Source organism: Molossus molossus, unplaced genomic scaffold (genome assembly GCF_014108415.1).
Source record: "Molossus molossus isolate mMolMol1 unplaced genomic scaffold, mMolMol1.p scaffold_m16_p_10, whole genome shotgun sequence".
Lineage (NCBI taxonomy): Eukaryota > Metazoa > Chordata > Mammalia > Chiroptera > Molossidae > Molossus > Molossus molossus.
In genome coordinates this window covers 76,434,583-76,448,621 of record NW_023425345.1, presented here as the reverse complement: position 1 = coordinate 76,448,621, position 14,039 = coordinate 76,434,583, and the positions used below count along the sequence as shown (strand labels likewise).

The following is a 14,039-nucleotide window of genomic DNA, read 5'->3' as shown; positions in this document are numbered from 1 at the left end:
AAATCAGCTTTAGGTCTTGCTGACAGCTGACAAGCAGCAGGAGGTAATGCTGTTTCCCCTCTACCACCCCCACCCCAATTTCCTTGGGTTACCATGGTAATGGGACAATGCTACTCCAAAAATAGATAGATGAAAAGAGGAGGATGCCCTAGGGTTACTAGCCTGTTGTAGAGGAGACTAGAGTAAGGAGGTTTGTCAGATCCAACCATCTCCATCTGCTCCGGAGAAGGCAATTCAGACTCTCTTCCCCTGTCAGCCATTTTAGCATTATCGAAGTTGGCTGGTTCGGAAATCCTTTTCTAGTTCTCAGCTTAATCGCAGCTCACATAGGTGACTCTAAAAATGTATTTGCTCTGGACAAGGCTCTGTGTCAGCTGCTGTGACCAGTTCCATGTCCTCAGTCATTGGTGGAGGTGGAGTTCAACCAGTCCTGCTTTCAAAGAATGGAGCCTGGAGCCTGGAGCCTGGACTTTCTTTTCCCTCTGAACTATGTTAAACTCACCTTTTTTCTACTGGTCTCTTGTTGTTACTTTTGGTCTTTTAGGGTTTTCTTTGCTGGGATGGCTCATACCCAAAGATTGGAGCTCGAGCTCCTCCCTGTCTGAATTTGTCAATGGTGTGTCCAACATGGGATTTCCCCAGGCAGCTATATTGATTCACAAAGGGCCAGAAGCAGGCTAGGTAGGGAGGGATAAGGCATTGGGGCAGACTAGAGGAAAGAAGGATTTAGAGAAAAAAAACGATTAGAACTCTGGTTATGTGTTGATTATGAAAAAGAAAAGATAGCTTAAAGAGAGGGAAACTTGGGCCCTGGCCGGTTTGGCTCAGCGGTTGGAGCGTCGGCCTGCGGTCCTGAGAGACCTGGGTTCGGTTCCCGCTAAGGGCATGTACCTTGGCTGCAGTTTGTCCCCGGCCCTGGTTGGGTCGTGTGGGTGGCAGCCACTCGATGTGTCCCTTTCACATCGATGTTTCTCTCTCTTCCTCTCTCGCCTTCCCACTCTATCTGAGTAAAAAATGGAAAAAATGTCCTTGGGTGAGGATAAAAAAAAAAAGAGAGGGAAACTTGGACAGTGAGGTGTTAAATGAGGGAAGTGGCGGGAGGAGCATAGAAAAAGCCAGACTTTAGATAAGGAACTAGCGGTGGTATCTGCTGGGACACAGGAAAGGGCAGTAAGGCAAGGTGCTAGGTTTCTGGTACCAGCTCTTGCCTTGGACAACCATTTAACCCTGCCTTGTCTGTTAAATTACATACCTCAGAGAGCTGTTAATAATGATCATAATAATCCCTGATTTATATATATTTTTATAGTATTCTAAGGTTTTTATAATGTATCTTATTTATTGTAATATCAACTCTGTCAGGTATTCAGGGCAGATATTAATTTCTTCATTTTCAGAAAAGTAAACTGAGGCTCAGAGAGGGTCAGTGCCCTATTTAAGGTCTTAATCTAGTAAAGCTACAACAGCTGGTCCAGCAAGAATGCAACCCAAGGACCACATAAAGGGACTTGGGAAAATATAGATTCTTATAAGAATGTAAAGTAAATAGTTACCATTTCTGGTAAATCTTGGTGTGAGTATCAGTGGGGAGAGGGTAAATTGTCCACGGGCAGGCTAGACCTGTCACCTGAATGCAGGATATCAGGTGGCTTTTGCTCCTCAACTTCCCACTCCCTTTCCTTGTTGGAAAACGTTTTAAATGTTCAGATTACCCTATAGCTGCTATGCAAATGCTCCAGTGTCCTCTGAGTCCCACCTGGGAACCCTGAAACTCTTTTCCAGAGATGCGTGCCTTGGCTGAACTCTTGGGTCCTTATGGCATGAAGTTCTTGAGTGAAAACCTGATGTGGCATGTGACCTCTCAGATTGTGGAGCTGAAGGTACTGTGGAAACCAGCCCTGGGTGAAAAGTTTAGTCACGGGAAGTGGATGAGGAATAGGAAACTGGGAGAAGATGTACAATGGCTCTTGTCTTTTGCTGCTTAATGTTTCTGTGTCCTGGCTACAGAAGCTGGTGGTGGAAAACATGGATGTACTTGTTCAGATCCGATCTAACTTTAGCAAGGTGGACTTAATGGCTTCTCTGCTGCCCCAGCTGATGGGTGAGCACCTCCCCTAAAGGGAAAATAAATTGTGGGAAAAGTGTTGTGGAAGACTGGGGTTTGGGTTCTGGGGCTAGGCTGGGCCTGAAGAAGCAAAACTATCACTATTCTCCTATCACTGTTCTCTTCTCTCACACGATTCTTTCTCCTCAGGGGCTGATAATGTGCTGAAGCGCATGACCATCATTGGAGTTATCCTCAGTTTCAGGGCCATGGCTCAAGAGGGACTTCGGGAGGTAAGTTGGGGGAGAGAGGGCTGCCACAGAATCACAGACATCTCTGTGGGTAGGGCTTGTATGAGAAGTTGTGGAAAGGATTGGTGAGCTTTGAAGAGAAAGGAGCTTACTTTGGTAGAAATCTTGGATGATCTCTGGGGGGATAAATGAACTGAGAAAATCTAGAAGCATGAGGGAGGGGTGGGACGTTTATTTAAGCTGATGTTCTTTTTTAAGCTGATGTTCTTTTTTGTTTGTTTTTACCCATTTTTGAAGGCACTGGCCACTGGCCCGTGGATTCATTTATCTTCTCTTTCGTCCAGGTTTTCTCTTCCCACTGTCCATTTCTCATGGGTCCCATCGAGTGCCTGAAAGAATTTGTCACCCCAGACACAGACATCAAGGTAAAGGGGAGTACAAAGTGGACTCCAATTAGGAGATTTGTTGTTGGAAAAGGATGTAGCTAGGATCTTGTAAGGGAGAGAGGGCTCTGAAGAATACTATAGGGTGAAGAGCCAGGATTTGAATAGAAAAACTCTGGGGGAGATTTTATGAAGAGAGAGAGGTGCATTGGTCAGACAAATGTTCTTGGAGAAAGGGCAGAGCTGGGGGCACTCTGGGGTGATGGAGAGAAGTGGGAGCCTGAGAGAGGCTGTTGGGGCTGAGGAAACATTGAGGAGGGGGAAGGGTAAGCTCTAGGACAGTATCTGTAGGTTTTCATTTAAGATGTGCACACAGCCCTGGCCGGTTTGGCACAGCGGTTAGAGCATCGGCCTGCGGTCCAGAGAGACCCAGGTTCGGTTCCGCCAAGGGAAGGACCTAAGTTGCAGTTTGTCCCCAGCCCTGGTTGGGTCGTGTGTCCCTTTTACGTCAATGTTTCTCTCTCTCTCCCTTCCATTCTATCTGAACAAAAAAAAGCAGAAAAATGTCCTTGGGTGAGGATTAAAAAAAAAAGATGTGCACACAAGTTCTCTTTTTAGTCAGGAGCTTAGGTACTTCTTACAAAAAGATTTGTTCCTCCATTTCCACTCACCCTGCCTGACGTCAGTTCTTTTCTTTTTCTGGCCTTTTCTTCCTCCTAGTTCTGAAACTTTCTGGTTCCTCTGTCTGTGTCACCTGCCTCAGGCCCCATTCACTACAGAAATGGAGAAAGAAACAGGGGCTTCTGTAGATACTCCAAGTTAAACATCCCTACTCCTCCCCTACCTTGCATTATCTTGTCTTTTGAATCACCTGGAACAAACAAGTATGTTCTGCAGGAAATACAGCTGAAGGTTGGGAACAAGGGCCTTTAAAATGCACAGGGCAGGCTACTTCTTTTGTTGATTCCTTTAATGGAGGGAGGAAACTGGTTAGCAGGAATAAGTAAAGTTAGATGTTAAGAAAAACATCCTCACCTCTAGATCAAGAGTTGGGAAATATCTCCCCCTGTCTGTGTAAAATCAGACAAGGGTCAAATGGTTAAGGCGGCCATGAGGGGGGGATGTTTCTCTGGATGGCTGCTCCTTTTGCCCTGTCTTCGATTTTATGATTTTATGGTGAGCCTGAATTTCTGGCAGCTGCTGATATTGGGGTCGAATGCTCTAGACTGTCAAGAGCTCGTCTACCTGATGTCTCCTGGGCAGCCCTGAGTTTTAGGCTCTGTTTGTTTGTGAAAATAAGCAGATGGAGGTAGAAAGGGGGATGACCTGTCCATCAGAGATTCTGTTACTGCCGCAGGGAGTAAAAGATTAGAAGAGAAAATAAGACTCCTTCAGTAAGACCCTTTTCTTTATCTAGAAAACCACAGGTCATGGATCAGGTTCCTGATCTCCTAGGCTGTGGTTGCTATTAGCAGGGTCATCTAGTTAGTAGGGAATTTAAATAAAGGACAAAGCAGAATGTGGCTAAGATTTGCCTTCTATGTCGAGTATCATAAGCCAAGTTTGTGTATATTGTTATGTTTGTGGGGTTCTTTGCATATGATACTCTACTTAGTTGTCTGCTATTGACACAATCATTCTTGTTCTCTCAGAATATTTTAAAGTTTTTTTTTTTTTTTTAACCTCAAACGTTGTAAGTACTTGGTATGGGAGTGGGGGGTTTTGGGACTAGATCCTTGGAACCTGATTCTAAGTACATGGAGGGATTCAGGAATCAATAAATAAATATTAATGGAGTGCCTTCTATGTGCTTAGCATTGTGTTGAAAAACTAGAGAGGAGCCCTGGTCGGTTTGGCTCAGTGGTTAGAGCGTCGGCCTGTGGACCAGAGAGACCTGGGTTCGGTTATCGCTAAGGGCACGTACCTTGGTTGCAGTTTGTCCCTGGTCCTGGTTGGTGTTATGTGGGTGGCAACCACTCGATGTGTCTCTCTCACATCGATTTTTTTTCTCTCTTCCTCTCTCTCTCCCTCCTGCTTTATCTGAAGATAAATGCAAAAATGTCCTCAGATAAGGATAAAAAAAAACTAGAGAGGATAAAAAGAAATACAAAGTTCTTAACTTTGAGATAAAGGAAGAAGAGAAAGGAATAATGTTTATTAGTCTATTGGTGACTCTGTTAGTCCCCAGGGTGGATACTTTACACGTGTGGTCTAATTTAATTTAATGTAAACAACAATTCTGTTTGATAAGTACCAATATCCCAGTTTTACAGATGAGAAAACTAAAGCTCAAAGAGGTTAAGTAATTTTTAGCCAAGACCACACATTCAGTAAGTGGTAGTGTTAGAATTTGAACCCATATCTTCTCACTCCAAAGCCCTTTTGTCCCTTCTCCATGTCATAGAGTTTCGTTTTTGTTTTTAAATTAATTAATTTATTTTTGTTACAGATGTTTCCCCTTTTTCACCTACTGATTCCCCCCTCTCCCTCCCTTCCCACCATGTCCCCACCTTTTTTGTCCATGTCCATTGTTTATACATACATGCATATAAGTTCTGTAGTTTATCTCCCCCCCCTTCAGGGGATTGTCAGTCTGTACCCCACTTTCACGTCTCTGGGACTACCCCGTTCCTCAGACTGTTATGTTTGTTATATTCCACAAATAAGTGAGATCATGTGATATTTGTCTTTCTCTGCTTGGGTTGTTTTGCTTAGGATAATACTTTTCCAAGTCCCTCCATGTCATCTAAAAAGAAAAGAGATCTTTCTTTCTTACAGCTGCATAGTACTCCATTGTGTATATGTACCACAGCTTTTTATCCATTCGTCTACTGATGGACACTTGGGCAGTTCAAGTTATAATTTTTTTTTTTTAATCCTCACCCAAGGACATTTTTCCATTTTTTGTTCAGATAGAATGGGAGGGAGGGAGAAGAAGAGAGAGAGAGAGAAAAACATCGATGTGAAAGGGACACATCAAGTGACTGTCACCTGCACGACCAACCAGGGCCAGGGACAAACTGAAACCGAGGTACATGCCCTTAGCGGGAACCGAACCTGGGTCTCTCTGGACCGCAGGCTGACGCTCTAACTGCTGAGCTAAACCGGCCAGGGCCAGTTTTTAATTTTTTAAGGTAACACCATAGTGTTTTCCATAGTGGCTGCACCAGTCTGCATTCCCACCAGCAGTGTACTAGAGTCCTCTTTTCTCTACACCCTCGCCAACACTTGTTGTTTGATGATTTGTTGTTGGTGGCCATTCTGACAGGTGTGAGGTGATACCTCATTGTTGTTTTAATTTGCATCTCTCTGATGATTAATGATGTTGAGCATTTCTTCTCATGTCATGAAGTTTTTTTTTTTTAAAAAAAAGTATAATCTAGTTGGTGAGATAAACCTTCTACTGAAAAGACAACTGAAATTACCAGATGCTGTGTGTGACCAGGGCTAAGTTAGCGGTAGCAATTTAAGAAGGGAGGCATGGGTCTGGGCTGAATTAATCAGAGAGAGCATCACAGAGAACATGAGATTTGAATTAAGCTTCAAAGAATGGGTGTCACTTAGATATAAGTAGAGGAGAGGAAAGGACACTCTGGAAGGGAGAAGCACATGAATCAAAGTATGGAAGTAAGGAAATAAATTGTAGTTTGGAGAGTGAATAAATTACCCTGGCTGCACCGACTATAGGAAGTGTTTGGGGAAATAAGATTGAGAAAGTCAATTTGTGCTATGGTGCATATGAGTAACAAGCTAAAGCATTTGGGTTTCCCTCTCTGCAGGGTTAGGGAGAGCTATGAAAGGAATACCTAGAAAAGGTGATAGTACACCAAAAGTTTAAAATCTGTGATCTAGGAATCCTGACTTCCTGTAGCTTTTGTCAAGCACTTCTATCTTGGGAATCATCTCCAGAATGTTGTTTTCTTCTCTACCAGGTGACTCTGAGTATCTTTGAGCTGGCGTCTGCCGCAGGAGTGGGCTGTGACATTGATCCAGCCCTGGTGGCTGCCATTGCTAATCTGAAAGCTGGTAAAATTGGGGAAATGGAGGGCTTGGGCCATATTTTTGGGTGGGAAAATGCTAATATCAAAGAAACCTTTTGTTTGGGATTGTGAATTCAGGGGATATAAACTGGGAGCTAAAGAAAGACTTAAAACATGGTCCCTAATCCCCACAAAATACTTACACAGGCAGTTTAGATTTCTAGTCAGAATCCAACCAGTTGACTTGTCAATCAGCTAGAAAACATTAAACCAGAGTCTGTTTGATGCTCAGCAAATGTTCAAAGGAACTTACAGTCTGGTTGGGGAAATAAGAAGAATGCAAATGAAACAATGACAACAATACACAATAGTATATGATTTCAGGTGAGTTGTATGGTACAGCTTCTGAGTTCCCCAGTGGGATCTTGTGCTCTTCTCTCACATAGAATCACCACGACACTATTCACTTCTTCCCCAGGTCTCACACTTGTCTCTCATATTTTCCATTATACATTTCCTGTGATTAGCACGTTCATACTTATACACATTCAGAATAAGATGGAATCAAGGGGCTGATATTAAGCCTTTTCAAAATTTCCAGACTGGTCCTCCCTCTTCTCGCTCGGTTTTTGTGAGACTCCTCCTTTTCTCCTTGCCTCTCTACCCCATCGCAGGTGACAGAGTCCTTAGACTGCTTGTCAGCAGAGCCCTTTGCTAAGAGCTCTGCTCCATCTCCGGAGGAGGCCTCCAAGGACTCAGGCCCACCACTACAAGTGGAGGCTAGTCCTGTCCCCTTCCCCTCAGCAATAATCACTTGCTGATAATGCTTTATAAAGTGTATTCATAGATATTTTCTCAGGTGATCCTCAGTAATGCTGTGATCCCCCTGTGGAGGATGACTCTTATTGACTGACCTTTCTTCTTTCTCCTCTTTTCCTTTTAACAGATACTTCATCCTCTGAGGATGAATATAAGGTGGCCTGCCTGCTCTTGATCTTTCTTGCAGTTTCCCTCCCAATCCTTGCCACAGACCCATCTTCCTTCTATAGTATTGAGAAGGATGGTAAGTAAGGAGTAAGTCTGAGGAACCAGTGCTATTTAGATTACTGCCCTGGGGTAGGGAGATGAGATGGAGACAGTTATCTATCTGGAAAATACAGACTTCTGACTCAGGTGTGAAGTTCCATTTCAAAAGGCACTTGCGAATGAAGCATCCATAAAATTCAGTTCCAGTGAAATTTCATAGGAATATCATTCTCCTAATCCCCAAATGCTTTCTACACGTTTTAAATAAGGATGACCCAGATTGGAAAAATGACAACTGCCCAGCTGGGATCATCTCGGGTGACTTACTTTTTATTTCCTTTTGTTTTGTTTTTCTCCCTCTATCAATAACAACCTAGGTTACAACAACAATATTCACTGCTTGACCAAAGCCATCATCCAGGTGTCTGCTGCCCTCTTCACACTGTACAACAAAAACATTGAAACTCACCTCAAGGAATTTCTGGTGGTGAGTAGGTCTAGGTGGTAAGGAATGGAAGGTTGCAAAATCTGGCTAGAATTGGTTTGACTTAAATCCATAGACAATTACTGCTGAGCAGGACTTGGAGTCCAACCTCCCATCTAATTCATTCAATAAGTAGTGAGAGGCCACTTTGTGAAAGGCAGAAGTTTCTTCTAAGTTCCCTAAGTGCTAGTATTATAGCCTCTGCCCAAATACTTGGAAAGAGCATTGGAGTAAGAGTCAGAAAATCTGAGTTCTAGTTCTGGATCTACCACTAAGACATTGTATGACCTCTGAGGAGCCAAACTTTGGGATCTCAATTTTTTCATTTATAAAATAGGACAATTAAGCTAAATCCATGATTCACCAACTTGGTGTGCATTAGACAGATTCCCAATCCTTATACCAGTTCTACTGAATTAGAATATCCTAGGGTGAGTCCAGGCTTCTGTTTTTGATAAGATCTCCAGGAGATAGGAAGCACAATAAAGTTGGAGAGACACTGAGTTTTAAAAGGCCCCTTCCAACTCTAATACTGACAAAAAGCCAAACTTAAAAAAAAATTCTCAAACTTTAGCATAAATCAGAACCACCTAGAAAATTTCTGAATCATTGGATTAGAAGCAGTGCTAGAAATGTGCATTTTCAACAAGTTCCCAGGTTCTGTTGGTATTGCAACCACTAGTCTAGATTACTAGGGACTGGTGCTTACAACCAGGCAGCCGATTCTACTGTAGGTTATGTCCAATTTGAAAAAAATTGTTTTAAAACAAATTTCAGCCAAAGTTAGGCTCCCTGTAACTATCACCATTGATCTTAGCTTTGCCTCTGGAAAAACACAGAATAAATATAATCTCTTTTTATGTATTATTGAAAGAGGCCCAGAGTTTTCAATTCTAAATCCTCCATGGAGGAATTGCATCCATACACTTCTGATATGTGGCCCATTACCCACTGCCTGCTTGAGCATTGTCAGCAATAAGGAGCTTATTCCTTTGCAAAGCATGGTCCTGATTTAAGAACCAGGGCCTCATCTTTCTCCTTTCAGGAGGAAACACAGTAGATCATATTCTCTTGGGAATCATACCATTGTCTTGAGAAGTATATGTTGGTGACTTGGAAGCTTAGTGAGTTGGTCTCTATTTAAACCAAAACAGCCAGTCAGACAGAATGGACTCTGAGCATCTTAGATATAAAGAGGACTCACACCAGATCTCTAAGTTGGGGTGAAAGGGAATTTTCCCCTTTTTCCTTTTACCCTCTTTGCTTGCTAAATGCAGGAAACCTGAGTCTTGGATACAATTAATCACGTTTCTTCCTCCCTCTGGTTTGTTGGGGACCTAGAGGTGAATGGTGAGGACAGCTATTTGGGAGTTGACAGGCGGAGAATACCAAGAGCACTGCGTCTGAATCACAGGCCCAGCTCTGTCTCTTGTTGGGCGGGGAGTCAGCTGTAAACAGCCTGATAATAGTGGTGTCTGGAGGCTGCCTAGGAAAAGAGATTAATCTCCTGGCATACAGTATTACCTTCCTTTGTTCCAGGTTCTTTCCTTGCCCTTGTAACCTCTCCCCAGCACCCCAGGCAACCTCCCATTGTTCACACTGGCTGGTTTATAGGCAGTGTGCATCTCTGAAACCTAGGGAATTTGCCACTTTTCTATCCTGAGTCTCCAGGAATATCTCAGCACTTCTTAACTTTCCTCCTTGATCTTTTAACTTCCTGTAGCCTGAGGCTGTCCTACTCTGACCTCCATAAAAATCTGCTTCCCTTACAAACTCTTCCCTTACAGGTGGCCTCTGTCATCCTCCTGCAGCTGGGCCAAGAGACTGACAAGATTAAAACCAGAAATCGGGACTCCATTTCTCTGCTCATGCGCTTGGTATGTATCTCATTTAAGTTGCTCTTCGGAAAGTGAGAGGAGAGCCAGAGAGACACTCTTCTTTAAGGTTTTTGGCCCCTGGTATTGTCATCACTTGAAATCAATAACTGAGAACTTAATTCTGCCTGACCCTCTGGGCCTAGTCTTCATATTCTGTTTAACTTTGTAGACTTGTCCTGTAATCTCAATGTAAAGCCTCAAGCACTTCTCTGCAGGACAGGCCTTCCTGGCTCTTAGCTGACTAGGTCTCTTTTCCTGCAGTGTTCTAGAGTCTGACCTGGTTTGTCCCTCATCCATAACTACCTGCCCAAACAACCTGTTTGGTTTTACTTGACCACTTCCTACTACCATATTTCTTGTCCTTAAGAGTACTATGAAGAGGGTGCTGAATAGCACAGAGGTGAACTGGGGGTGTGTGGTGAGGGGTGAGAGGGCAGAGGAGGCAAATGAGGGCAAGTGCTAGTAGTGTGCCAGAGAGCAAAATTTTTGGAGCATCATGACCTTGGACAGTTAACTAACCCTTGTGAGACTCCGATTCTTTATCCATAAAAGTGGTTAGTGTTAAAGAGATAATATATGTGAAAGTGCTTAGCACATAATAGATGCTCAAGAAATGTTAGTTCCCTCTCTCTGCTGTTCATTTTAGTTTCTGGATGGTTAAGCATACCTCTTTATTTTCTTGGGCAGTTTTCACTTCTGTAAGGTTGGAGGTGATACTGTATTGCCACACAGCCTGACCTCTTCCTTCTACTTTGCTTCCCTCTGCCCCACCATCCCCAAAGAGTGAAGAGGTGTCTGCCTCTTGTGGCATTTCAGTGAGCCCTGCAGAGTAGCTGGAACAGAGAGCTAGGACCGGGTGCTTTTTATTGGAGGGAGTGACAGAGGGACTAGCTGCTGCAAAGCTATTTAAATGCAAATGTTTCCACAGAGAAATTGAAAATTACTGAAGGGGAAGGAGCTGTATTCTGATATAAGAGGCTACTCATGTAGCCCCAAATCCTAGTCAGGTACTTCTCTCCCCGGGGTCTTTCTGTCTTGGCTGTCAAACCTGGGCAATGCCCATCCCTGTATTGCCAGCATGTTCCTGGGTTTCACAGAAGAAAGAGATTACTCTCTCATAGAATCACAGAATCTTAGATGTTAGAACAAGGCCAGATACTGGCAATTAGTTCAGTCTTTGCAACACATAAGTGAGGAAACCAAGGACAGGGAGGGAAAGATGACATTCAAGGTCCTCCCCAAAATATATGGGCAGATTTGGGACCACAACCCAAATTTCTTAGCCTTTATTTGATTGTTTCTGCTACTATGAATCTCTTCCAGTTAGGAACCCTATTATTTTCTGTGCTTAACGGAGCAAAGAATAGGAAGTCTTGGGCCAGTGAATCCTTCTTGAAGCTGTCATTCATTTCCCTGTGCCTGAGGGTTGTGTCCCAAAAAAGAGATCTGATCTCTGTCCTGGCTTAAGGTTTGAAAGTCTTGCCAAGCAAAAAATTATTTTCATTACCCAACCCAAGATCAGAGCTACAGTTTTATTGGTAGATTTTCTTCCCTTCAGCCTGCAGTGTCTGCTCTTCTGGGGCTGTTGTGTGTATTGTGTGTGCATGTGCTTTAAAATACACATTTTAAAACCTGAAAGGACTTCGGAGAGAGAAGAACCATGTTGGAGTAGATGTGATAGGTTCTCTTTTCTGAGTGAATTTTCAGGACTTGAAATAGCCGCCATATTAGGGAGGGCCCTTCTGTGTGAATCGCCAGAGGATATGGGACACTTCTCTCCAGAGTGTGTCTTTTAGTCCCAAACCTCTTGATGAGAAGAGTACTGAAGAAAATACACTCTGTTCCTTCCTCAGAGATGGGGACCCTCCAACCCAATGCTAAGTTGTACTGCTCTTTGATAATATACAACCCCCCGCCCCCCTCCAGTCTTATCCAGGCTTCTTGATCTGTCTTTCTGCTTGGCTGTGGGGGCTGCTGGGATTACCACAGTACACAGGCTTCTAATTAAACAAATTAATCAAACCTGCTCCTTTATGCAGCATCCTTACTGTTCCACAAGCACTGAACTGAGGGAGGGAGGACACTGAGGCCCAGCACAAGCGGACCCATGAGGGTTCCAGGCCCCTCTCTCTCAGCCTGCAGCGGCGATTGTTTCTTTCTCAGCCAAGTTCGTTATTGTCACTTTTATTCATCCTTACCTGCATCTGTGTGGCCCGCCCACATATGCTTTAGCATCCAGAATGGGACAGAATGTTTTTTCTGCCACAAGGGAAGTGATTCTTTCCTGTCTTCTGTTTCTGAGCCCCTCACATAACTCTGAGGAGGGGGACAGGGGCCATTATGATGGAGGTGAACAGGCCACATTGCTTTCCTAGAGCTAAATCAAGTTGGGGAAGAAAGGGAGTGTGACTTGGAACCCTGTTCACTTGTGACTCTGAGGGCCTCAGAGAGCCCAGGGCACTGAATGAAGAGGAACAGGGTGTCACAGAGGTATGCCCTACCTGAGGTTCTCATCTCTTGGCCCTTTCTCTTCCAGGTGGTGGAGGAGTCCTCCTTTCTGACCCTAGACATGCTGGAGTCCTGTTTCCCTTATGTCCTGCTTCGAAATGCCTATCGGGAGGTATCTCGGACCTACCACCTAAGCCGAGTGCTGACCAGTACCCACTGAAGGGCCCTTTGGACCTGCCTAAACCCATGCCATACTGGAAGCTGTGGTCATTTTCTCAAGGGGTGGGAATGGGGTGGGGTCTGGAGCAAGAGCAGATGCACGGACAGTCCAGGGCTGAGAAATCATAGAGAAGTGGGGCAGGCTGAGGGGATAGAGGACAGTTAGTAGGAAACGTTAGGGGCATGGGGCCAAGTGTGTGAATTTTTACAATGGGAAAAACAACAACAACCCCACCACCACCACAACAAAATACCGAGAGACATACAAAAATGTTTCTATTTCTATCTTCTGGTGACTAGAGCTTGAGCTCTGACTTGCCTGGGTCTCTCCGACCTTCATCACTATTCTAGGATAATGCTGGCAGACAGAGATGATCAATCATCATATTAAACCATAATGAGCTTATAATCCTCCCACTGGAGCTGCTATTGTCTCCTGTACATTCATTAGGACGATTATTTCCTTTCTTCCTTTTCCAAACGTATTCAGAAAATACTCTGCCTGTTTCTGCTGCAAAGTCGTAGCAAAGGGACCCTTTTCCTTTGTGTGGGCACTTACAGGAGTCAGAGGTCTCTTCCTCTGCCTCCAGGGGCGATGAGGAGAGATTTTCACTGCCCCAAACCTTTTCACCTGCCCTATACAATTTGTGGGTAACAAGTAAGTTCTCTCATCTGCTTAACTTTCACCCCTCCTGCTTTTTCTCTGACATCACCACAACCCAAAGCAGAGGGTCAGTCCAGGTAATTCTAAGTCACAGGACAACTAATTGGACCAGAGTCATGTGGTTTTCTTCCTGGGGTACTCTTCTTCCTATCTGAAAGGACTAATTTAACCCAAATCCCCTTGTCATCTTGACTTCAGCTGTTGCTCCAGGCAGGGATTTCTTTTCCAAATCTTAAATTTCATAGACCTTATTAGGTTATAGGGCCCTGAGAGTGGTATACTTGAGGGAGTACAAGCTATTTCAACTTAGCCCCTTTCTGCACTAATTAGAATTTCAAGTGTCACAAAGCCTGGGGCATTCAAGATAGCACTAAACTAGGTTTAGTTAACTCCCTGGTAGGAAACAGTCGCCTCCATAGCATCACTTCTGTGCACCCACTGCCAGGGAGGCTGGAGCAACAGATCATCTATGTCACAGGTTTAGAGTGGTTGGAATAGACATATATAGTTAACTAGTTGATCAACCAGGGCCATGTTCATACTTGCACAATTAAAGGGGAGCAATTGTTGATTTTCAGCAAAACCATCTGGCCTTCATTAAAGCTCTATATTAGCTGTATTTGGATTTTGTATGTGTGTTTGACTTTTATTTCTCTAGACCCA

At 43.9% G+C, this 14,039-nt stretch overlaps 1 protein-coding gene across 1 annotated transcript in view; it reads left to right on the top strand.

Moving 5' to 3' along the window:
- The window catches only part of NCKAP1L (NCK associated protein 1 like), a 42,331-nt gene extending 28,292 nt beyond the window's left edge, over window positions 1-14,039 (top strand). Inside the window, exons 23-31 of the mRNA XM_036251150.1 lie at window positions 1,783-1,880; window positions 2,008-2,101; window positions 2,255-2,337; window positions 2,640-2,720; window positions 6,611-6,704; window positions 7,605-7,721; window positions 8,062-8,171; window positions 9,956-10,045; window positions 12,582-14,039. Of these exons, the coding sequence (XP_036107043.1) occupies window positions 1,783-1,880; window positions 2,008-2,101; window positions 2,255-2,337; window positions 2,640-2,720; window positions 6,611-6,704; window positions 7,605-7,721; window positions 8,062-8,171; window positions 9,956-10,045; window positions 12,582-12,713 (899 nt within the window). The 3' untranslated portion in view covers window positions 12,714-14,039. The remainder of the gene's footprint in view (window positions 1-1,782; window positions 1,881-2,007; window positions 2,102-2,254; window positions 2,338-2,639; window positions 2,721-6,610; window positions 6,705-7,604; window positions 7,722-8,061; window positions 8,172-9,955; window positions 10,046-12,581) is intronic.